This window comes from Oncorhynchus mykiss, chromosome 28 (assembly GCF_013265735.2).
Source record: "Oncorhynchus mykiss isolate Arlee chromosome 28, USDA_OmykA_1.1, whole genome shotgun sequence".
NCBI classification, from domain to species: Eukaryota; Metazoa; Chordata; class Actinopteri; order Salmoniformes; family Salmonidae; genus Oncorhynchus; species Oncorhynchus mykiss.
In genome coordinates, this window is record NC_048592.1 from 41,060,993 (window position 1) to 41,084,181 (window position 23,189).

Below are 23,189 nucleotides of genomic sequence, written 5' to 3' on the forward strand. Positions count from 1 at the left end.
AGAGAGAGAGAGAGAGAGAGAGAGAGAGAGAGAGGGAGGGTAGGGAGAGAGAGAGGGGGGTAATGAGAGAGAAGAGGAGAGAGAGGTGGGTAGGGAGAGAGAGAAGGAGGGGTAGGGACAGAGAGAGGGGGTAGAGAGAGAGAAGGAGGGGTAGGGAGAGAGGTGGGTAGGGACAGAGAGAGGGGGTTAGGGAGAGAGAGAGGGGGTAGGGAGAGAGATGGGATAGGGAGAGAGAGAGGGGGTAGGGAGAGAGAGAAGGAGGGGTAGGGAGAGAGAGAGAGGGTAGGGAGAGAGAGAAGGAGGGGTAGGGACAGAGAGAGGGGGTAGAGAGAGAGAAGGAGGAGTAGGGGGAGAGAGAGAAGGAGGGGTATGGAGAGAGATGAGGAGAGAGAAGGAGGGGTAGGGACAGAGAGAGAGAGAGGGGGGTAGGGACAGAGAGGAGGAGAGAGATGGAGAGAGAGAAGGAGGGGTAGGGAGAGAGAGAGGGGGTAGGGACAGAGGAGGAGAGATGGAGGGGTAGGGAGAGAAAGGAGGAGAGATAGACGGGAGGGTAGGGAGAGGTAGAGATTCAGAGAGCATATACTGTAATGCAGAGGTGGATGAGAGGAGAGAGAGTGTATGTGCTAGGCTACCTGCCTCTAACCACTAGGTTACCTACCTTCTCTAACCACTAGGCTACCTGCCACTAACCACTAGGCTACCTGCCTCTAACCACTAGGTTACCTACCTTCTCTAACCACTAGGCTACCTGCCTCTAACCACTAGGCTACCTGCCTCTAACCACTAGGCTACCTGCCTCCTTTAACCACTAGACTACCTGCCTCCTCTAACCACTAGGCTACCTGCCTCCTCTAACCACTAGACTACCTGCCTCTAACCAGTAGACTACCTGCCTCTAACCACAAGGCTACCTGTCGACCCACCTGTGTGTGTACACTATCTGTGTGTGGTGTAATGATGAATTGCTGGCGGCTCAGATCAAGGTTATCACAGATACACAGTACCAGTCAAAAGCTTGGACACTTACCCATTCAAGAGTGTGCAAAGCTTGCATCAAGGCAAAAGGTGGCTACTTTGAAGAATCTCAAATATAAAATACATTTTGATTTGTTTAACACTTTTTTGGTTACTACATGATTCCATAATGTGTTATTTCAAAGTTTTCAGGTCTTCACTATTATTCTACAGTGTAAAAATAAAGAAACGTTTTTGAATGAGTAGGTGTGTCCATACTTTTGACTGGTACTGTACATCAGTTGTTATCTTCCAACCCTTATAACACTGATCAGAACCTTGTTGGGCCAACCATTTCTGCATTATGATGCATTAACATGACACTACAACATTCTATAACAGCCATGTTAGAACCCCATTAACATGACACTACAACATTCTATAACAGCCATGTTAGAACCCCATTAACATGACACTACAACATTCTATAACAGCCATGTTAGAACCCCATTAACATGACACTACAACATTCTATAACAGCCATGTTAGAACCCCATTAACATGACACTACAACATTCTATAACAGCCATGTTAGAACCCCATTAACATGACACTACAACATTCTATTTCAGCCATGTTAGAACCCCATTAACATGACACTACAACATTCTATAACAGCCATGTTAGAACCCCATTAACATGACACTACAACATTCTATTTCAGCCATGTTAGAACCCCATTAACATGACACTACAACATTCTATAACAGCCATGTTAGAACCCCATTAACATGACACTACAACATTCTATAACAGCCATGTTAGAACCCCATTAACACGACACTACAACATTCTATAACAGCCATGTTAGAACCCCATTAACATGACACTACAACATTCTATAACAGCCATGTTAGAACCCCATTAACATGACACTACAACATTCTATTACAGCCATGTTAGAGCCCCATTAACATGACACTACAACATTCTATAACAGCCATGTTAGAACCTCATTAACATAACACTACAACATTCTATTACAGCCATGTTAGAGCCCCATTAACATGACACTACAACATTCTATAACAGTCATGTTAGAACCCCATTAACATGACACTACAACATTCTATAACAGCCATGTTAGAACCCCATTAACATGACACTACAACATTCTATAACAGCCATGTTAGAACCCCATTAACATGACACTACAACATTCTATAACAGCCATGTTAGAACCCCATTAACATGACACTACAACATTCTATAACAGCCATGTTAGAACCCCATTAACATGACACTACAACATTCTATTACAGCCATGTTAGAACCCCATTAACATAACACTACAACATTCTATAACAGCCATGTTAGAACCCCATTAACATGACACTACAACATTCTATAACAGCCATGTTAGAACCTCATAAACATGACACTACAACATTCTATAACAGCCATGTTAGAACCCCATTAACATGACACTACAACATTCTATAACAGCCATGTTAGAACCCCATTAACATGACACTACAACATTCTATAACAGCCATGTTAGAACCTCATTAACATGACACTATAACATTCTATAACAGCCATGTTAGAACCCCATTAACATGACACTACAACATTCTATTACAGCCATGTTAGAGCCCCATTAACATGACACTACAACATTCTATAACAGCCATGTTAGAACCTCATTAACATGACACTACAACATTCTATTACAGCCATGTTAGAGCCCCATTAACATGACACTACAACATTCTATAACAGTCATGTTAGAACCCCATTAACATGACACTACAACATTCTATAACAGCCATGTTAGAACTCCATTAACATGACACTACAACATTCTATAACAGCCATGTTAGAACCCCATTAACATGACACTACAACATTCTATAACAGCCATGTTAGAACCCCATTAACATGACACTACAACATTCTATAACAGCCATGTTAGAACCCCATTAACATGACACTACAACATTCTATTACAGCCATGTTAGAACCCCATTAACATAACACTACAACATTCTATAACAGCCATGTTAGAACCCCATTAACATGACACTACAACATTCTATAACAGCCATGTTAGAACCTCATAAACATGACACTACAACATTCTATAACAGCCATGTTAGAACCCCATTAACATGACACTACAACATTCTATAACAGCCATGTTAGAACCCCATTAACATGACACTACAACATTCTATTACAGCCATGTTAGAACCCCATTAACATAACACTACAACATTCTATAACAGCCATGTTAGAGCCCCATTAACATGACACTACAACATTCTATAACAGTCATGTTAGAACCCCATTAACATGACACTACAACATTCTATAACAGCCATGTTAGAACCCCATTAACATGACACTACAACATTCTATAACAGCCATGTTAGAACCCCATTAACATGACACTACAACATTCTATAACAGCCATGTTAGAACCCCATTAATATGACACTACAACATTCTATAACAGCCATGTTAGAACACCATTAACATGACACTACAACATTCTATAACAGCCATGTTAGAACCCCATTAATATGACACTACAACAGTTCTATAACAGCCATGTTAGAACCCCATTAACATGACACTACAACATTCTATAACAGCCATGTTAGAACCTCATAAACATGACACTACAACATTCTATAACAGCCATGTTAGAACCCCATTAACATGACACTACAACATTCTATAACAGCCATGTTAGAACCTCATTAACATGACACTACAACATTCTATTACAGCCATGTTAGAACCCCATTAACATGACACTACAACATTCTATTACAGCCATGTTAGAGCCCCATTAACATGACACTACAACATTCTATAACAGCCATGTTAGAACCCCATTAACATGACACTACAACATTCTATAACAGCCATGTTAGAGCCCCATTAACATGACACTACAACATTCTATAACAGCCATGTTAGAACCCCATTAACATGACACTACAACATTCTTTAACAGCCATGTTAGAGCCCCATTAACATGACACTACAACATTCTATAACAGCCATGTTAGAACCCCATTAACATGACACTACAACATTCTTTAACAGCCATGTTAGAGCCCCATTAACATGACACTACAACATTCTATAACAGCCATGTTAGAACCCCATTAACATGACACTACAACATTCTATAACAGCCATGTTAGAACCCCATTAACATGACACTACAACATTCTATTACAGCCATGTTAGAGCCCCATTAACATGACACTACAACATTCTATAACAGCCATGTTAGAACCTCATTAACATGACACTACAACATTCTATAACAGCCATGTTAGAACCCCATTAACATGACACTACAACATTCTATAACAGCCATGTTTAAAACCCCATTAACATGACCCTACAACATTCCATAACAGCCATGTTAGAACCCCATTAACATGACACTACAACATTCTATAACAGCCATGTTAGAACCCCATTAACATGACACTACAACATTCTATAACAGCCATGTTAGAACCCCATTAACATGACACTACAACATTCTATAACAGCCATGTTAGAACTCCATTAACATGACACTACAACATTCTATTACAGCCATGTTAGAACCCCATTAACATGACACTACAACATTCTATAACAGCCATGTTAGAACTCCATTAACATGACACTACAACATTCTATAACAGCCATGTTAGAGCCCCATTAACATGACACTACAACAGTTCTATAACAGCCATGTTAGAACCTCATTAACATGGCTGTTAGGTAGGGCTGTTAGGACCTAATGAATTTATTTAAATTGACTGATTTCCTCATATGAACTGTAACTCGCTGAAATTGTTGCGTTTATATATTTGTATATAGGGCTCTGGCCCTGTTATATTGTTGTCCAGTATATAGGGCTCTGGCCCTGTTATATTGTTGTCCAGTATATAGGGCTCTGGCCCTGTTATATTGTTGTCCAGTATATAGGGCTCTGGCCCTGTTATATTGTTGTCCAGTATATAGGGCTCTGACCCTGTTATATTGTTGTCCAGTATATAGGGCTCTGGCCCTGTTATATTGTTGTCCAGTATATAGGGCTCTGGCCCTGTTATATTGTTGTCCAGTATATAGGGCTCTGGCCCTGTTATATTGTTGTCCAGTATATAGGGCTCTGGCCCTGTTATATTGTTGTCCAGTATATAGGGCTCTGGCCCTGTTATATTGTTGTCCAGTATATAGGGCTCTGGCCCTGTTATATTGTTGTCCAGTATATAGGGCTCTGGCCCTGTTATATTGTTGTCCAGTATATAGGGCTCTGGCCCTGTTATATTGTTGTCCAGTATATAGAGTTCTGGCCCTGTTATATTGTTGTCCAGTATATAGGGCTCTGACCCTGTTATATTGCTGTCCAGTATATAGGGCTCTGACCCTGTTATATTGTTGTCCAGTATATAGGGCTCTGGCCCTGTTATATTGTTGTCCAGTATATAGGGCTCTGGCCCTGTTATATTGTTGTCCAGTATATAGGGCTCTGGCCCTGTTATATTGTTGTCCAGTATATAGAGTTCTGGCCCTGTTATATTGTTGTCCAGTATATAGGGCTCTGACCCTGTTATATTGCTGTCCAGTATATAGGGCTCTGACCCTGTTATATTGTTGTCCAGTATATAGGGCTCTGGCCCTGTTATATTGTTGTCCAGTATATAGGGCTCTGGCCCTGTTATATTGTTGTCCAGTATATAGGGCTCTGGCCCTGTTATATTGTTGTCCAGTATATAGAGTTCTGGCCCTGTTATATTGTTGTCCAGTATATAGGGCTCTGACCCTGTTATATTGCTGTCCAGTATATAGGGCTCTGACCCTGCCTGTCACAATGAGCCGTACTCAATTCTGAGCACATACTGTACTCTGTCATACTGTGTATTTCTGCTAGCTTGTCCCCTTTAATCTCTGCAGCATATGGTACTGCAAGCCCTGGGGAGTGAAAAAGGGAGGGAGGGGTGCTGGCTTTCATCCGAGAGGAAACAAATATGACAGGCTAGGAGTCTTCTCTGTCTGTCTGTCCCGGCCCGCCCGTCCGTCCGTCTCCAGTACCTTCTAGTCCAGGTGTAGTTGTCTGTCTGTCCCGGCCCGCCCGTCCGTCCGTCTCCAGTACCTTCTAGTCCAGGTGTAGTTGTCTGTCTGTCCCGGCCCGCCCGTCCGTCCGTCTCCAGTACCTTCTAGTCCAGGTGTAGTTGTCTGTCTGTCCCGGCCCGCCTGTCCGTCCGTCTCCAGGACCTTCTAGTCCAGGTGTAGTTGTCTGTCTGTCCCGGCCCGCCCGTCCGTCCGTCCGTCTTCAGGACCTTCTAGTCCAGGTGTAGTTGTCTGTCTGTCCCGGCCCGCCCGTCCGTCCGTCTCCAGGACCTTCTAGTCCAGGTGTAGTTGTCTGTCTGTCCCGGCCCGTCCGTCCGCCCGTCTCCACTACCTTCTAGTTCAGGTGTAGTTGTCTGTCTAGTTCAGGTGTAGTTGTCTGTCTAGTTCAGGTGTAGTTCTCTGTCTAGTTCAGGTGTAGTTGTCTCTCTAGTTCAGGTGTAGTTGTCTGTCTAGTTCAGGTGTAGTTGCCTGTCTAGTCCAGGTGTAGTTGTCTGTCTAGTTCAGGTGTAGTTGTCTGTCTAGTTCAGGTGTAGTTGCATGTCTAGTCCAGGTGTAGTTGTCTGTCTAGTTCAGGTGTAGTTGTCTGTCTAGTTCAGGTGTAGTTGTCTGTCTAGTTCAGGTGTAGTTGCCTGTCTAGTTCAGGTGTAGTTGCCTGTCTAGTTCAGGTGTAGTTGCCTGTCTAGTTCAGGTGTAGTTGTCTGTCTAGTTCAGGTGTAGTTGTCTGTCTAGTTCAGGTGTAGTTGTCTGTCTAGTTCAGGTGTAGTTGTCTGTCTAGTTCAGGTGTAGTTGCCTGTCTAGTTCAGGTGTAGTTGCCTGTCTAGTTCAGGTGTAGTTGCCTGTCTAGTTCAGGTGTAGTTGCCTGTCTAGTTCAGGTGTAGTTGCCTGTCTAGTTCAGGTGTAGTTGCCTGTCTAGTTCAGGTGTAGTTGCCTGTCTAGTTCATGTGTAGTTGTCTGTCTAGTTCATGTGTAGTTGCCTGTCTAGTTCAGGTGTAGTTGCCTGTCTAGTTCATGTGTAGTTGTCTGTCTAGTTCATGTGTAGTTGCCTGTCTAGTTCAGGTGTAGTTGCCTGTCTAGTTCAGGTGTAGTTGTCTAGTTCTGCTGGCTTAAAGCTCCCAGGAGAAACAGTTCAGTCATATAGGCCTACATTGTGTCACGTTAAGATGGCGTCACTCCTGAGCAACCCTAGTCCCTCAGCGCAGGTGGGAATCGACGCGCTAACGTACTATAGGCCTATAGTTGACTCCTGATAAATGCAGATGGTTTGCTACTGTCGTGAGAGACAGAGCTTGCACTTAACCTGGAGCATGGAGCATGGAAGTAGAATAGTGTAATTCCCAGTGAGGCTGATGCGGAGGCAAACTGCTGTGACAACCAGCTCTCACAGTCTCACGTCAGAATTAGACGTTCCTACTAGGTTTTTCTAACGTCAAATTTTCAAAGGTGTTTAAACATCAAATTGAAAAAGTATTTAAGGTTAAGTTCAGGCATTAACGCCGGATAAATAAATACATGACTTTACATCACTGGATTTGAACATATAACCTTTGAATTCGGAGGCAGTTGCTTAAGGTAACAGTGCTCACTGTTGCCCTTTGTGGCTACTTTCCACTTAATCTGCCGACGTCCTCGTGGATGTACGTCAAATACTGACTTGTATCACGAGTGACCTGGCTGGCTGTGAAGCCCTCTAGAGGTAGGGAGAGAGCTACTCTAGCTGAATAATGTCATATTTTCTCTCTCTCGTTCTCTCTCTCCCTCTCGTTCTCTCTCTCCCTCCAGTTCTCTCTCTCTCGTTCTCTCTCTCGTTCTTTCTCCCTCTCGTTCTTTCTCCCTCTCGTTCTCTCTCTCCCTCCAGTTCTCTCTCTCTCGTTCTCTCTCTCGTTCTCTCCCTCTCGTTCTCGCTCTTCCTCTCGTTCTTTCTCCCTCTCGTTCTCTCTCTCCCTCTCGTTCTCTCTCTCCCTCCAGTTCTCTCTCTCTCGTTCTCTCTCTCGTTCTCTCTCCCTCTCGTTCTTTCTCTCTCTCGTTCTCTCTCTCCCTCTCGTTCTCTCTCTCCCTCCAGTTCTCTCTCTCTCGTTCTCTCTCTCGTTCTCTCCCTCTCGTTCTTTCTCCCTCTCGTTCTTTCTCCCTCTCGTTCTCTCTCTCTCGTTCTCTCTGTCTCGTTCTTTCTCTCTCGTTCTTTCTCCCTCTCGTTCTTTCTCCCTCTCGTTATTTCTCCCTCTCGTTGTCTCTCTCTCGTTGTCTCTCTCTCGTTCTTTCTCTCTCGTTCTTTCTCCCTCTCTTTCTCGCTCTCTCGTTCTCTCTCCCTCTCGTTCTTTCTCCCTCTCGTTCTCGCTCTCTCGTTCTCTCCCTCTCGTTCTCTCTCTCTCGTTCTTTCTCTCTCGTTCTCTCTCTCTCGTTCTCTCTCTCTCTCTCGTTCTCTCTTTCTCTCTCATGCCACTCAACCTGATCGGCTTAAGTGAAGTAGGTCTCCTGCTGTGTAAAATAGGAGAGAGTAAATCGGTCTACGTCCTCCCTGGACTAAATGTCTTGTCAGAAATTGTTATAATCAACGTCAAGTACAGGACGCCTGTGAGTTGCTATTTGTTATAAAACTGCTACAGTACTTTAATCAGGTGCTCACAATGTGCTACTCTATAATAACTACAACTCACATTAAATGTAATGAATTCTAGGTAATTGAAAAGCTTTTCTAGTAGTTCTATAGATGTGTAATAATGAGACTCTACTCTCTCTTTCAGGACAGTTCCATATTCTATAGTTCTAAGGTTCCATATTCTATAGTTCTAAGGTTCCATATTCTATAGTTCTAGGGTTCCATATTCTATAGTTCTAAGGTTCCATATTCTATAGTTCTAAGGTTCCATATTCTATAGTTCTAGGGTTCCATATTCTATAGTTCTAAGGTTCCATATTATATAGTTCTAAGGTTCCATATTCTATAGTTCTAAGGTTCCATATTCTATAGTTCTAAGGTTCCATGTTCAAAGGTTCCACATTCTATAGTTCTAGGGTTCCACATTCTATAGTTCTAAGGTTCCATGTTCTATAGTTCTAGGGTTCCACATTCTATAGTTCTTAGGTTCCATATTCCAACATGTTCCTACTCATCCATAGAACATGAGCCAGTCAACACCAGCTGCTAGTTAAACATAACAGAACAGAAGACAGGCAATGTGGTGTTGCGCTCTCTCTCTCTGTGTGTGTGTGTGTGTGTGTGTGTGTGTGTGTGTGTGTGTGTGTGTGTGTGTGTGTGAGTGAGAGGCAGAACAGTGGAAAAAAATAACAGAATTGGTCTGACTGTAAACGCAGCCATAGAAAGCTATCCTAGAGAAAAGCCAAGATGACAGATGGATAGAATTATATAGAGAAATAGAAAAGAGAGAGAGAGAAGACAACGAGAAAGATAGAGGAGGGAGGGAAGGGAAGGAGAGAAAGAATTAGCAGCAAGACTTGTTACCACAAGAAAAGGGCAACCTTTTCTTTTTACAAACACCATTGTAAATACAACCCATATTTATGTTGATTTATTTTCCCTTTTGTACTTTAACCATTTGTACATAATTACAACACTGTATAAAGATATTTGAAATGTCTTTATTCTTTTGGAACTTTTGTGAGTGTTTACTGTTAATTCTTTAGTGTTCATTTCACTTTTGTTTATTATCTATTTCACATATGTTTGCCATGCCAATAAAGGCCCTTAAATTGAATTTGAGTGAGAGAGAGTGAGGTATGCTGTTCATCGACTACAGCTCAGCATTTAACACCATAGTACCCTCCAAACTCGTCATCAAGCTCGAGACCCTGGGTCTCGACCCTGCCCTGTGCAACTGGGTACTGGACTTCCTGACGGGCCGCCCCCAGGTGGTGAGGGTAGGTAACAACATCTCCTCCCCGCTGATCCTCAACACTGGGGCCCCACAAGGGTGCGTTCTGAGCCCTCTCCTGTACTCCCTGTTCACCCACGACTGCGTGGCCACGCACGCCTCCAACTCAATCATCAAGTTTGCGGACGACACAACAGTGGTAGGCTTGATTACCAACAACGACGAGACGGCTTACAGGGAGGAGGTGAGGGCCCTCAGAGTGTGGTGTCAGGAAAATAACCTCACACTCAACGTCAACAAAACAAAGAAGATGATTGTGGACTTCAGGAAACAGCAGAGGGAACACCCCCCTATCCACATTGATGGGGCAGTAGTTTTAAGTTTAAGTTTTAAGTTCCTCGGCGTACACATCACGGACAAACTGAATTGGTCCACCCACACAGAAAGCGTTGTGAAGAAGGCGCAGCAGCGCCTCTTCAACCCCCGAAATTCGGCTTGTCACCAAAAACACTCAAACTTCTACAGATGCACAATCGAGAACATCACCGCCTGGTACGGCAACTGCTCCGCCCACAACCGTAAGGCTCTCCAGAGGGTAGTGAGGTCTGCACAACGCATCACCAGGGGCAAACTACTTGCCCTCCAGGACACCTACACCACCCGATGTCACAGGAAGGCCATAACGATCATCAAGGACAACAACCACCCGAGCCACTGCCTGTTCACCCCGCTATCATCCAGAAGGCGAGGTCAGTACAGGTGCATCAAAGCAGGGACCAAGAGACTGAAAAACAGCTTCTATCTCAAGGCCATCAGACTGTTAAACAGCCACCACTAACATTGAGTGGCTGCTGCCAACACACTGACTCAACTCCAGCCACTTTAATAATGGGAATTGATGGAAATTGATGTAAAATATATCACTAGCCACTTTAAACAATGTTACTTAATGTAATGTTTACATACCCTACATTACTCATCTCATATGGATATACTGTACAAGATACCATCTACTGCATCTTGCCTATGCCATTCTGTACCATCACTCATTCATATATCCTTATGTACATATTCTTCATCCCTTTACACTTGTGTGTATAAGGTAGTAGTTTTGGAATTGTTAGTTAGATTACTTGTTGGTTATTACTGCACTGTCGGAACTAGAAGCACAAGCATTTCGCTACACTCGCATTAACATCTGCTAACCATGTGTATGTGACAAATCAAATTTGATTTGATTTGAGATAATTAACAACAATGGCAAGTGGTTTGATGAATAATGCAAAAACCTAAGAAATAAATGGAGAAACCTGTCCAACCAAAAACATAGAGACCCCAGAAAACTTTCTCTATGGTGAATCACTAAAACAATACAGAAATACACTACGGAAAAAGGAAGGAACAGCACGTCAGAAATCAGCTCAGTGTAACTGAAGAATCCATAGACTCTAACCACTTCTGGGAAAAACACTAAACGAACAACAACACGAAGAGTCACCTTTTATGTAATGATTTTACTACCTTGGCTTGTGGGACATTTATTTTGAAGGTATAAATAACTACACGAGGGACAGACAGCGACTGACAGGTTGTCACACACGTCACAGTTACAAATAGTAGCTAGCTAGAAAGATTTAAAAGAAAAGCAAAGTACCTTTATTGAGGGAAAGCTGTGTGTGCAAAGCATCGCTGTCTGGAAAGACTACAACTTGTCCTGACACTTCCAGACGAAGCATGCAGAGAAATATAGAGAATATTTGTGCATCGAAAGAGTTTCTTTCTCAGTTGAAAGAGGAGTTTGATTCATTGCAGTCAATGAAGAGCACAACCAGGGAAAATATTTATTGGAGGAGGTTAACGAGTGTGTGGCAAAGCTGGGACTGAGTTTTGAAAAGTTATCCAGTGTGACCACTACCTGACAGGAAGAAGAAAGCGTTGGCCTTTTGAAAAGGATCAAGTAGCTGAACTCGGTTAAAACAAAAATTGTCGTAAATGTCTGAAAATGATCCATGTCGTGGATACAGTCACTAGAGTGGTAAACTTCAAAAGAGGAAAATCTGTGTTTTAATGAAAGTTTGAGTTTTATCGAGTACTATTAGCATTTGGCATTGCGCACTTCCATTTCCTGTTGACTAGGTGGGACGTTAGCGTCTCACATGGCTCTAATTATTATACCACAGGCAGTTTGTCTCACTGTTGGATGAGACAGAGATCATGCAGATCTCCCCTACCACACAAACATGAGAGATGGCTGAGTTTGGGGAAGGTGCTTAAAATGTTGTGGGACCTGAAGTCGGAGGTTGCGGAGTTTTTGCAAATGAAAGGCAAATATGTGTATTTCCCTCAACTGCCAGATAAAGAATGGTTGTCTGATTTTGCCTTCACCGTGGACATCATGGCCCTCATGAATGAACTGAATTCCAAACTACAAGGGATCAGCCATTTTGCACATCAGATGTACAGCCTTGTCAAAGCCTTCAAGGGAAATTACTCCTCCTGACCCGCCAAGTAGAAGCCAACAATCTCACCCACCTTCCGACACTACTGGTCTGTTCACTATCAGATGACAACAATCTGACCCACCTTCCGACACTACTAGTCTGTTCCCTATCAGATGACAACAATCTGACCCACCTTCCGACACTACTGGTCTGTTCACTATCAGATGACCAGCGGAAGAAGTATACATCACTGCCTTCACTTTGGCTCCTCCTCCTGTCCAGGCGTTTGGCGTCGCTGGCCGTCTAGCTGCTGCCGAAACCTGCTGCTGGCAAACACCCTTCACTCATCAACCCCAGACTGGTCTCGTCATCATTACACACACCTGGTTCCAATCCCCACTCTATCACATGACATACAGTTGAAGTCGCAAGTTTACATACACTTAGGTTGGAGTCATTAAAACTAGTTTTTCAACCATTCCACTAACTATCTTGTTAACAAACTATAGTTTTGGCATGACGGTTAGGACATCTACTTTGTGCATGACATAAGTAATTTTTCCAACAATTGTTTACAGACAGATTATTTCACTGTATCACAAGTCCAGCGGGTCAGAAGTTTACTACACTAAGTTGACTGTGCCTTTAAACAGCAAGGAAAATTACAGAAAATTATGTCATGGCTTTAGAAGCTTCTGATAGACTTATTGACATCATTTGAGTCAATTGGAGGTGTACCTGTGGATGTATTTCAAGGCCTACCTTCAAACTCAGTGCCTCTTTGCTTGACATCATGGGAAAATCAAAAGAAATCAACCAAGACCTCAGAAAAAAATTGTAGACCTTAACACGTCTGGTTCATCCTTGGGAGCAATTTCCAAATGCCTGAAGGTACCACGTTCATATAATAATAAAATCATAAATAAACACCATGGGACCACGCAGCCGTCATACCGCTCAGGAAGAAGACGTGTTCTGTCTCCTAGAGATGAACGTACTTTGGTGAGAAAAGTGCAAATCAATCCCAGAACAACAGCAAAGGACCTTGTGAAGTTGCTGGAGGAAACAGGTACAAAAGTATCTATATCCACAGTAAAATGAGTCCTATATCAACATAACCTGAAAGGCCACTCAGCAAGGAAGAAGCCACTGCTTCAAAACCAACATAAAAAAGACAGACTACGGTTTGCAACTGCACATGGGGACAAAGATTGTGCTTTTTGGAGAAATGTCCTCTGGTCTGATGAAACAAAAATAGAACTGTTTGGCCAGTGTACTGCTACAGCTAGTGAACTGCTCCTGCTAGTGTACTGCTACTGCTAGTGTACTGCTAGTGTACTGCTAGTGTACTGCTGCTGCTAGTGTACTGCTAGTGTACTGCTCCTGCTAGTGTACTGCTCCTGCTAGTGTACTGCTAGTGTACTGCTAGTGTACTGCTGCTGCTAGTGTACTGCTAGTGTACTGCTCCTGCTAGTGTACTGCTCCTGCTAGTGTACTGCTAGTCTACTGCTAGTCGACTGCAAGTGTACTGCTAGTGTACTGCTCCTGCTAGTGTACTGCTACTGCTAGTGTACTGCTACTGCTAGTGCACTGCTACTGCTAGTGTACTGCTAGTGTACTGCTACTGCTAGTGTACTGCTACTGCTAGTGCACTGCTACTGCTAGTGTACTGCTAGTGCTAGTGTACTGCTACTGCTAGTGTACTGCTAGTGTACTGCTACTGCTAGTGTACTGCTAGTGCAAGTGTACTGCTAGTGCTAGTGTACTGCTACTGTTTGTGTACTGCTACTGCTTGTGTACTGCTAGTGTACTGCTACTGCTAGTGTACTGCTACTGCTAGTGTACTGCTACTGATAGTGTACTGTTACTGATAGTGTACTGCTACTGCTAGTGTGCTGCTACTGCTAGTGTACTGCTAGTGTACTGCTACTGCTAGTCGACTGCTAGTGTACTGCTACTGCTAGTGTACTGCTAGTGTATTGCTTGTGTACTGCTACTGCTAGTGTACTGCTACAGCTAGTGTACTGCTAGTGTACTGATTGTGTAATGCTAGTGTACTGCTACTGCTAGTGTACTGCTACTGCTAGTGTACTGGTAGTGTACTGCTACTGCTAGTGTACTGCAAGTGCAAGTGTACTGCTAGTGTACTGCAAATTATAGTGTACTACTACTACTAGTGTACTGCTAGTGTACTGCTACTGCTAGTATACTGCTAGTGTACTGCTAGTGTACTGCAAATGATAGTGTACTGCCAGTGTACTGCTACTGCTAGTGTACTGCTAGTGTACTGCTAGTGTACAGCTAGTGCTAGTGTACTGCTAGTGTACTGCTAGTGTACTGCTAGTGTACTGGTAGTGCTAGTGTACTGATAGTGTATTGATAGTGTACTGCTACTGCTAGTGTACTGGTAGTGCTAGTGTACTGATAGTGTACTGCTACTGCAAGTGTACTGATAGTGTACTGCTACTGCTAGTGTACTGCTAGTGTACTGCTAGTGTACTGCTACTGCTAGTGTACTGCTAGTGTACTGCTACTGCTAGTGTACTGCTACTGCTTGTGTACTGCTACTGCTAGTGTACTGCTAGTGTACTGCTACTGATAGTGTACTGCTAGTGTACTGCTAGTGTATGGCTAGTGTACAGCTACTGCTAGTGTACTGCTACTGCTAGTGTGCAGCTAGTGTACTGATACTGCTAGTGTATTGCTAGTGTACTGCTAGTGTACTGCTACTGCTAGTGTACTGCTAGTGTACTGGTAGTGTACTGCTACTGCTAGTGTACTGCAAGTGCTAGTGTACTGCTAGTGTACTGCAAATGATAGTGTACTACCAGTGTACTGCTACTGCTAGTGTACTGCTAGTGTACTGCTACTGCTAGTATACTGCTAGTCTACTGCTAGTGTACTGCAAATGATAGTGTACTGCCAGTGTACTGCTACTGCTAGTGTACTGCTAGTGTACAGCTAGTGCTAATGTACTGGTAGTGTACTGCTAGTGTACTGCTACTGTTAGTCTACCGCTAGTGTACTGGTAGTGTACTGCTAGTGTACTGGTAGTGCTAGTATACTGCTACTGTTAGTCTACTGCTAGTGTACTGCTACTGCTAGTCTACTGCTAGTGTACTGCTAGTGTACTCCACCCTCTCAGGGCTGGGTGTCTCAGGCTCTATCAGATCCTCCTCTCCACCCTCTCAGGGCTGGGCGTCTCAGGCTCTATCAGATCCTCCTCTCCACCCTCTCAGGGCTGGGCGTCTCAGGCTCTATCAGACCCTCCTCTCCACCCTCTCAGGGCTGGGCGTCTCAGGCTCTATCAGATCCTCCTCTCCACCCTCTCAGGGCTGGGTGTCTCAGGCTCTATCAGATCCTCCTCTCCAACCTCTCAGGGCTGGGCGTCTCAGGCTCTATCAGATCCTCCTCTCCACCCTCTCAGGCTGGGTGTCTCAGGCTGTATCAGATCCTCCTCTCCACCCTCTCAGGGCTGGGCGTCTCAGGCTCTATCAGACCCTCCTCTCCACCCTCTCAGGGCTGGGCGTCTCAGGCTCTATCAGATCCTCCTCTCCACCCTCTCAGGGCTGGGCGTCTCAGGCTCTATCAGATCCTCCTCTCCACCCTCTCAGGGCTGGGCGTCTCAGGCTCCACGCTCTCAGGGCTGGGTGTCTCAGGCTCTATCAGATCCTCCTCTCCACCCTCTCAGGGCTGGGCGTCTCAGGTTCTCCACACTACTGGACTGCATCCTACCTGGCAGTCCGCTCCTACCATGTGAGGTGGAGAGGATCTTTGTCTGCACCACGTACTCTCACTACTGGTGTCCCCCATGCCTCGGTTCTTGGCCCTCTCGTCTGGACTACTGCAACCCTCTGTTGGCTGGGCTCCCCGCTTGTGCCATCAAACCCCTGCAACTAATCCAGAACGCTGCAGTCCACCTGGTGTTAAACCATCCCAAGTTCTCCCATGTCACCCTGCTCCTCTGCACCCTCCACTGGCTTCCAGTCCAAGCTCACATCCACTACCAGACCATGGTGCTTACCTACGGAGCAGCAAGAGGAACTGCCCCTCCCTACCTTCAGGCTATGATCAAACCCTACACCCCAACCTGAGCACTCTGTTCTACCACCACTGGTCTCTTGACTCTCCCTCTCCTACAGGAGGGCAGCTCCCACTCAGCCCAGTCCAAACTGTTCTCTGTCCTGGCACCCCAATGGTGGAACCAGAATCCCCCTGAAGCTAGGACAGCAGAGTCCCTGCCCATCTCCCTTTTCAAACTGTATCTTAAATAATCCTCTGTCTCACCCTTAACCAGCACTTGACCCTTCCCCCTTTCTAACTCTGACTCTACTGATAGCTACTTTATTGAGGAAAAATGTACTTTCTATGCCTGTGATATGTGGTTGTTCCACCTAGCTAGAGTTGTCCCACCTAGCTAGAGTTGTCCCACCAAGCTAGAGTTGTCCCACCTAGCTAGAGTTGTCCCACCAAGCTAGAGTTGTCCCACCAAGCTAGAGTTGTCCCACCAAGCTAGAGTTGTCCCACCAAGCTACAGTTGTCCCACCAAGCTACAGTTGTCCCACCAAGCTACAGTTGTCCCACCAAGCTAGAGTTGTCCCACCAAGCTAGAGTTGTCCCACCAAGCTAGAGTTGTCCCACCAAGCTAGAGTTGTCCCACCAAGCTACAGTTGTCCCACCAAGCTACAGTTGTCCCACCAAGCTACAGTTGTCCCACCAAGCTAGAGTTGTCCCACCAAGCTAGAGTTGTCCCACCTAGCTAGAGTTGTCCCACCTAGCTAGAGTTGTCCCACCTAGCTAGAGTTGTCCCACCTACCTAGAGTTGTCCCACCAAGCTAGAGTTGTCCCACCAAGCTAGAGTTGTCCCACCAAGCTAGAGTTGTCTGTATGAGTGATGAGGTACAGGAGGGGGCTATCTCTTAAGACGAATACACTGTAAATAGATCTGGATTAGAGTGTCTGCTAAATGACTAAAATGTCAATGTAGTGCACTATATAGGGAATAGGGCTCTGGTCTAAAGTAGTGCACTATATAGGGAATAGGGCTCTGGTCTATAATAGTGCACTACATAGGGAATAGGGCTCTGGTCTAAAGTAGTGCACTATATAGGGAATAGGGCTCTGGTCTACAGTAGAACACTATATAGGGAATAGGGCTCCATTTGGGTCACATCCTCTGTGACTCAGAAACGGTATGTTGTAGCTTTCTAACTAATGATGTATTGAGAGACTACAGGAGCTGCTGGGTCTAGAAAAACAGCATAACAATCAGCATGGGAAATATACTCTACAAGACAGTTAGCTACTTTAAATCGACGTTAAACTGCTCAGTCTAAATAAAGACTGCTTCCAGATCTGTTTCATACCCAGGATAAAAGAAAGGACATAACAATGATAAAACGAAGTGTGGAACAGTATGAATTCAAGCAAATTATCAGCCTCCTATCCCTGTTAAACAGCCAATTATCAGCCTCCTATCCCTGTTAAACAGCCAATTATCCCGCCTCCTATCCCTGTTAAACAGCCAATTATCAGCCTCCTATCCCTGTTAAACAGCCAATTATCAGCCTCCTGTCCCTGTTAAACAGCCAATTATCAGCCTCATGTCCCTGTTAAACAGCCAATTATCAGCCTCCTGTTCCTGTTAAACAGCCAATTATCCAGATATCTCAATAGTGTAGGTGTGTGTGAGAGAGAGAGAGAGTGTGTGAGAGAGAGAGAGTGAGAGTGAGAGTGAGAGTGAGAGAGTGTGAGTACATACCCATCAGGAAGACAACTTTAGGTTTCTTCCTGTCTGTAGGATACCCTGAAAGAGGAAAGGGGCAGGTTTCAGTATTGGAATCGAAAACACAACACTCCTACTAACTAAGACATTGAAACAGTGTAGAGCATCAGCAAAGTGGCCTGCCTGTCTGTCTGCCTGCCTGCCTTGCCTGCCTTGCTTGCCTGCCTGCCTAGCTCTCTTTCTCTCTTCTGCTTTCCCTCTCTCTCTCTCTGTCTCTCTGCATGCTGGGAGTGTTTGGTGCATGCTGGGAGTTGTATGAGTGAGTGCGAGTGTTGTCTGGAGTTAGATGTGTTTCCTTTACTTGGTGGTTTGCCTTTTTCCATACATGATTAAGGTTATCATTATTTTTATTTTTGTGGTAGAATTAAGTACGTTGTATTTCTTGTCGGAATTGCCCTGGTTTTGGCGGGGATGGCGACCCACACGGGGACGCCATCTCTGTCACTTCAGCAACGGCTGTAGGTGTATTACTGAAGCCACTGTCACTGTGGAGGAGTTTCTGGTCTCCGAGACTTTATCCACATTGAGGATGAATAAAGCGGTGGTGGTTTTTCTTCAAGAAGAGCGTCTTGTTGAGGTGGTGTTGGATGGTGGAGCTAGGCGTACTTCATTTTTATTTATTTATTTATTTATTTTTTGAATTTTAGCCCTTTTTCTCCCCAATTTCGTGGTATCCAATTGTTGTAGTAGCTACTATCTTGTCTCATCGCTACAACTCCCGTACGGGCTCGGGAGAGACGAAGGTTGAAAGTCATGCGTCCTCCGATACACAACCCAACCAAGCCGCACTGCTTCTTAACACAGCACGCATCCAACCCGGAAGCCAGCCGCACCAATGCGCCGGAGGAAACACCGTGCACCTGGCCACCTTGGTTAGCGCACACTGCGCCCAGCCCGCCACAGGAGTCGCTGGTGCGCGATGAGACAAGGACACCCCTACCGACCAAGCCCTCCCTAACCCGGTCGACGCTAGGCCAATTGTGCGTCGCCCCACGGACCTCCCGGTCGTGGCCGGTTACGACAGAGCCTGGGCGCGAACCCAGGGACTCTGATGGCACAGCTGGCGCTGCAGTATGGCGTACTTCTTAAAGAAGAGCGTCTTGTTGAGGTGGTGTTGGATGGTGGAGCTAGGCGTACTTCATTTTTATTTATTTATTTATTTATTTTTTGAATTTTAGCCCTTTTTCTCCCCAATTTCGTGGTATCCAATTGTTGTAGTAGCTACTATCTTGTCTCATCGCTACAACTCCCGTACGGGCTCGGGAGAGACGAAGGTTGAAAGTCATGCGTCCTCCGATACACAACCCAACCAAGCCGCACTGCTTCTTAACACAGCACGCATCCAACCCGGAAGCCAGCCGCACCAATGCGCCGGAGGAAACACCGTGCACCTGGCCACCTTGGTTAGCGCACACTGCGCCCAGCCCGCCACAGGAGTCGCTGGTGCGCGATGAGACAAGGACACCCCTACCGACCAAGCCCTCCCTAACCCGGTCGACGCTAGGCCAATTGTGCGTCGCCCCACGGACCTCCCGGTCGTGGCCGGTTACGACAGAGCCTGGGCGCGAACCCAGGGACTCTGATGGCACAGCTGGCGCTGCAGTATGGCGTACTTCTTAAAGAAGAGCGTCTTGTTGAGGTGGTGTTGGATGGTGGAGCATGGCGTACTTCTTAAAGAAGAGCGTCTTGTTGAGGTGGTGTTGGATGTTTGAGCATGTCGTACTTCTTAAAGAAGAGCGTCTTGTTGAGGTGGTGTTGGATGGTTCAGCATGGCGTACTTCTTAAAGAAGAGCGTCTTGTTGAGGTGGTGTTGGATGGTTCAGCATGGCGTACTTCTTAAAGAAGAGTGTCTTGTTGCGTTGGATGGTTCAGCATGGCATGCTTCTTAAAGAAGGGCGTCTTGTTGAGGTGGTGTTGGATGGTTCAGCATGGCGTACTTCTTAAAGAAGAGCGTCTTGTTGCGTTGGATGGTTCAGCATGGCGTGCTTCTTAAAGAAGGGCGTCTTGTTGAGATGGTGTTGGATGGTTCAGCATGGCGTACTTCTTAAAGATGATGTAGGGAGAGGTGGTCCTCGTAACGCCTGGGCCCACTGATGTAGGGAGAGGTGGTCCTCGTAACGCCTGGGCCCACTGATGTAGGGAGAGGTGGTCCTTGTAACGCCTGGGCCCACTGATGTAGGGAGAGGTGGTCCTTGTAACGCCTGGGCCCACTGATGTAGGGAGAGGTGGTCCTTGTAACGCCTGGGCCCACTGATGTAGGGAGAGGTGGTCCTTGTAACGCCTGGGCCCACTGATGTAGGGAGAGGTGGTCCTCGTAACGCCTGGGTCCTCTGATGTAGGGAGAGGTGGTCCTCGTAACGCCTGGGCCCACTGATGTAGGGAGAGGTGGTCCTTGTAACGCCTGGGCCCACTGATGTAGGGAGAGGTGGTCCTTGTAACGCCTGGGCCCACTGATGTAGGGAGAGGTGGTCCTTGTAACGCCTGGGCCCACTGATGTAGGGAGAGGTGGTCCTCGTAACGCCTGGGTCCTCTGATGTAGGGAGAGGTGGTCCTCGTAACGCCTGGGCCCACTGATGTAGGGAGAGGTGGTCCTTGTAACGCCTGGGCCCACTGATGTAGGGAGAGGTGGTCCTCGTAACGCCTGGGCCCACTGATGTAGGGAGAGGTGGTCCTTGTAACGCCTGGGCCCACTGATGTAGGGAGAGGTGGTCCTTGTAACGCCTGGGCCCACTGATGTAGGGAGAGGTGGTCCTTGTAACGCCTGGGCCCACTGATGTAGGGAGAGGTGGTCCTTGTAACGCCTGGGCCCACTGATGTAGGGAGAGGTGGTCCTTGTAACGCCTGGGCCCACTGATGTAGGGAGAGGTGGTCCTTGTAACGCCTGGGCCCACTGATGTAGGGAGAGGTGGTCCTCGTAACGCCTGGGTCCTCTGATGTAGGGAGAGGTGGTCCTCGTAACGCCTGGGCCCACTGATGTAGGGAGAGGTGGTCCTCGTAACGCCTGGGCCCACTGATGTAGGGAGAGGTGGTCCTCGTAACGCCTGGGCCCACTGATGTAGGGAGAGGTGGTCCTTGTAACGCCTGGGCCCACTGATGTAGGGAGAGGTGGTCCTCGTAACGCCTGGGCCCACTGATGTAGGGAGAGGTGGTCCTCGTAACGCCTGGGCCCACTGATGTAGGGAGAGGTGGTCCTCGTAACGCCTGGGCCCACTGATGTAGGGAGAGGTGGTCCTCGTAACGCCTGGGCCCACTGATGTAGGGAGAGGTGGTCCTCATAACGCCTGGGCCCTCTGATGTAGGGAGAGGTGGTCCTTGTAACGCCTGGGCCCACTGATGTAGGGAGAGGTGGGCCGACAGCGGTAGAGCATCCACAAGCACCTGTTGCTGAGGAACAAGTTATCCGTGTTGAGGGCAAGGAGTAGCAGCTAGTCTCCCAGGCAGTGGAGGAGATGCCCTGTATGAGTGATGAGGTACAGGAGGGGGTTCAGGTGGAGCTAGTCTCCCAGGCAGTGGAGGAGATGCCCTGTATGAGTGATGAGGTACAGGAGGGGGTTCAGGTGGAGCTAGTCTCCCAGGCAGTGGAGGAGATTTCCACTACGGTAATAGTGTACAGGAGGGGGTTCAGGTGAAGCTAGTCTCCCAGGCAGTGGAGGAGATTTCCACTACGGTAATAGTGTACAGGAGGGCGTTCAGGTGAAGCTAGTCTCCCAGGCAGTGGAGGAGATTTCCACTACGGTAATAGTGTACAGGAGGGCGTTCAGGTGAAGCTAGTCTCCCAGGCAGTGGAGGAGATTTCCACTACGGTAATAGTGTACAGGAGGGGGTTCAGGTGGAGCTAGTCTCCCAGGTAGTGGAGGAGATTTCCACTACGGTAATAGTGTACAGGAGGGGGTTCAGGTGGAGCTAGTCTCCCAGGTAGTGGAGGAGATTTCCACTACGGTAATAGTGTACAGGAGGGCGTTCAGGTGAAGCTAGTCTCCCAGGCAGTGGAGGAGATTTCCACTACGGTAATAGTGTACAGGAGGGGTTTCAGGTGAAGCTAGTCTCCTAGGCAGTGGAGGAGATTTCCACTACGGTAATAGTGTACAGGAGGGGGTTCAGGTGAAGCTAGTCTCCCAGGCAGTGGAGGAGATGCCCTGTATGAGTGATGAGGTACAGGAGGGGGTTCAGGTGAAGCTAGTCTCCCAGGTAGTGGAGGAGATTTCCACTACGGTAATAGTGTACAGGAGGGCGTTCAGGTGAAGCTAGTCTCCCAGGCAGTGGAGGAGATTTCCACTACGGTAATAGTGTACAGGAGGGGTTTCAGGTGAAGCTAGTCTCCCAGGCAGTGGAGGAGAAGCCCTGTATGAGTGATGAGGTACAGGAGGGGGTTCAGGTGGAGCTAGTCTCCCAGGTAGTGGATGAGATGCCCTGTATGAGTGATGAGGTACAGGAGGGGGTTCAGGTGGAGCTAGTCTCCCAGGCAGTGAGGAGAAGCCCTGTATGAGTGATGAGGTACAGGAGGGGGTTCAAGTGAAGCTAGTCTCCCAGGTAGTGAGGAGATGCCCTGTATGAGTGATGAGGTACAGGAGGGGGTTCAGGTGAAGCTAGTCTCCCAGGTAGTGGAGGAGATTTCCACTACGGTAATAGTGTACAGGAGGGGTTTCAGGTGAAGCTAGTCTCCCAGGCAGTGGAGGAGAAGCCCTGTATGAGTGATGAGGTACAGGAGGGGGTTCAGGTGGAGCTAGTCTCCCAGGTAGTGGATGAGATGCCCTGTATGAGTGATGAGGTACAGGAGGGGGTTCAGGTGAGGCTAGTCTCCCAGGTAGTAGAGGAGATTTCCACTACGGTAATAGTGTACAGGAGGGGATTCAGGTGGAGCTAGTCTCCCAGGTAGTGAGGAGATGCCCTGTATGAGTGATGAGGTACAGGAGGGGGTTCAGGTGGAGCTAGTCTCCCAGGCAGTGAGGAGAAGCCCTGTATGAGTGATGAGGTACAGGAGGGGGTTCAAGTGAAGCTAGTCTCCCAGGTAGTGAGGAGATGCCCTGTATGAGT

General features: G+C 46.6%; 1 protein-coding gene across 1 annotated transcript in view; it reads right to left on the minus strand.

Annotated features, from left to right (window-relative positions):
- The window catches only part of ak5 (adenylate kinase 5), a 149,090-nt gene that overhangs the window by 9,922 nt on the left and 115,979 nt on the right, over positions 1-23,189 (minus strand). Inside the window, exon 10 of the mRNA XM_036966543.1 lies at positions 18,132-18,176. Within this exon, the coding sequence (XP_036822438.1) occupies positions 18,132-18,176 (45 nt within the window). The remainder of the gene's footprint in view (positions 1-18,131; positions 18,177-23,189) is intronic.